Source organism: Quercus suber, unplaced genomic scaffold, assembly GCF_002906115.3.
Source record: "Quercus suber isolate HL8 unplaced genomic scaffold, Cork oak 2.0 scaffold_231, whole genome shotgun sequence".
NCBI lineage: Eukaryota > Viridiplantae > Streptophyta > Magnoliopsida > Fagales > Fagaceae > Quercus > Quercus suber.
In genome coordinates, this window is record NW_027069688.1 from 865,971 (window position 1) to 868,411 (window position 2,441).

A 2,441-nucleotide genomic window follows, 5' to 3' on the forward strand; every position below is an offset into this window, starting at 1 on the left:
CTCACCTTAGGAGCACAACCGATTTCACATTTTTTGAAGCTGGTAACAAAAATCAAGATATCAAAATACCCCACCAAAAGAAAAAAGAAGTAAAAAAATTTAAAATCACCATGGGTCCCATACTCCCAAGCCCATCTCGTGTTTAGCAATCTTGTGCATCTTCTTACTCCATAATAATAATGCCGCCCACACCAAATCAGTAAACACAAACAACTATATAATCAGCATCACAAATCGCATGTGTGAGTTACCTACGTTCGTAATATAATGATTACAAGGAGCACATCCAATCATTTGCCTCCACGCAGACCTCCTGCTGACCACTTGTTCGCCACGTCAATTGTCCAATTTATAATGCCTTTCTCCAACTTCACGACTAGACCGAAAAAAAAATAAGAAGAAGAAGAAGAAGAAGAAGGAGAAAACAGAGACTAGCCAACCTCCACCGCCCGATTAGATATCAACGGTGATGATAGTGCTTTATCAGAAGCTAACCTACTGGCTCTCCGAGCACCCATCAATCGTAACATTCCGATGGAGCCACACCCAATCATGGGGCTCCACGTGGTCATTCCTCTTCACCTCCATAGCTCTTTATCTCACCCTCTCCACCTTCCTCCATCTCTTACTGGGCCTCATCCTCCGACCGGGCCGGGCCGTCCCGCTCGGCCCAATCCCGGCCATACACAGCCTCTCCATGTCCCTCATCTCCGCCACAATCTTCGCCGGAACCCTCCTCTCCGCCGCCTCCGAAATCCGCGAAACCCGCTGGTTCTGGCGCCGCTCCAAAACCCCATTCCAATGGCTCCTCTGTTTCCCACTCGGAACCCGACCCTCGGGCCGGGTCTTCTTCTGGTCCTACCTCTACTACCTGACCCGATTCTTCCACATGCTCCGCACTTTCTTCACCATACTACGACGTCGTAGGCTCGCCTCGTTCCAGCTCTTCAACCACTCAATCCTCACCTTCACCTCCTTCCTCTGGCTCGAGTTCTCCCAATCATTCCAAGTCCTCTCCATCATCCTAACGACGTCGGTTTACTCCGTCGTATACGGGTACCGGTTCTGGACCGCAATCGGGTTGCCCAGCGCCTGCTATCCTTTCGTGCTCAACTGTCAGCTCTTGCTGTTGAGTTGCAATCTTGTCTGCCACGTAGGAGTGCTGTTGTTGCATTTCTTCAAAGGTGGGTGCCATGGGATTGGCGCGTGGATCTTCAATTCCGTGCTCAATGGTTTTGTTTTGTTACTGTTCTTGAAGTTCTATGTTAACAACATGCACTCGAGGAACAGAAAATGTGGGTCCGACGAGGTTAACAAAGGTGAAGACAAGGATGTTTGAACCAGTAAAGCCAGTAATGTAAGTTTTGGTTTGTTGTTGTTTTTTTTTTTTTTTTTTTTTGCCCCTGTAATTTGGGGTAATACTAACAGGACACCAAAAATTGGTGACACCTTTGCTTTTGTAAAAGAAAGTATATATTAACATATAGTAAATAAGGGCCGTTTTGGAGATGTTTTGGGAGATGTTTTGTAAAAATGTTGTTTAAGTATTATGAAAATACGTAATTTAAAAAATATTGTAAAAATACATATAGTGTTATTTAAATAACAAAAGCTTTTGTTTAAACAACATTACCAAACAAATCTCAAATTTTTTTAAATTTTGAAATTTTGAATCCTTACTTTATTAGAATTGCCGAAGAATCCTACTAGGCATTTTTATTTTTAGTACTTGTGAATTGTAATTATTTTGAACATTTTGTGGGGGAAATTTCCTCTGCCTCGAGCTGGCGTTGTACAATTTGGTTGTTTTCCAGGGTAAGAAATTTCCAATTCTTCATTTTTTTATTGTAAGATTTTGTAGGGACTGGGATTTAATTGAGACTTTTGGGTGTCAATGTAGGTAGCTACCTAACCTTAGATATTATTACATGGCACCACACCATTAATATGTTGTTTCAGTTTTGTTTTTATGCTGTGTACAACAACTGATATCTGATATATGTATCCGTCTTTAACGTGGGCTTACTCCTATTCGAAAGGGTGGATACATGATAGATTTTTTCATGTACAAATACAACATATGACCTACGCATATTTGATAAAAACATGCTCTAAAAAGTTGTAAGTTTGATTAAAAGTTAAGAGTCCTTATTTCAATTACTTTTTGGATGTGTGAAAATTAGTTTGTGTGCATCAAGTTTAATTGTAAAATTAATTAAGCTTTAATTCTATAAGAGTCAGGAATGAGGAATCAAGATACCCAATAAATGGCTATAAGCACAACATAACCCGTACCCTCCATCCCATGGCAAACGTTTGGTAAATTGCCGGAGCAAACTGCAAAAGAATGGGCATTGGGGAAGCCATGGTACTTTGTTGTGTGTTTTTTCATGCTCTATGGAATATAAAGGGTGCTTTGTTAGTAATGCCAATGTAGGAAT

General features: G+C 41.1%; 1 protein-coding gene across 1 annotated transcript; it reads left to right on the top strand.

Moving 5' to 3' along the window:
- The first annotated feature begins 251 nt into the window (after positions 1-251).
- LOC112032936 (fatty acid elongase 3-like) lies at positions 252-1,845 on the top strand. Its single transcript, XM_024065701.2, has one exon. It carries the CDS (start codon positions 470-472, stop codon positions 1,337-1,339), a length of 870 nt encoding a protein of 289 aa, XP_023921469.1. The 5' UTR covers positions 252-469; the 3' UTR covers positions 1,340-1,845.
- The last annotated feature ends 596 nt before the right edge of the window (positions 1,846-2,441 follow it).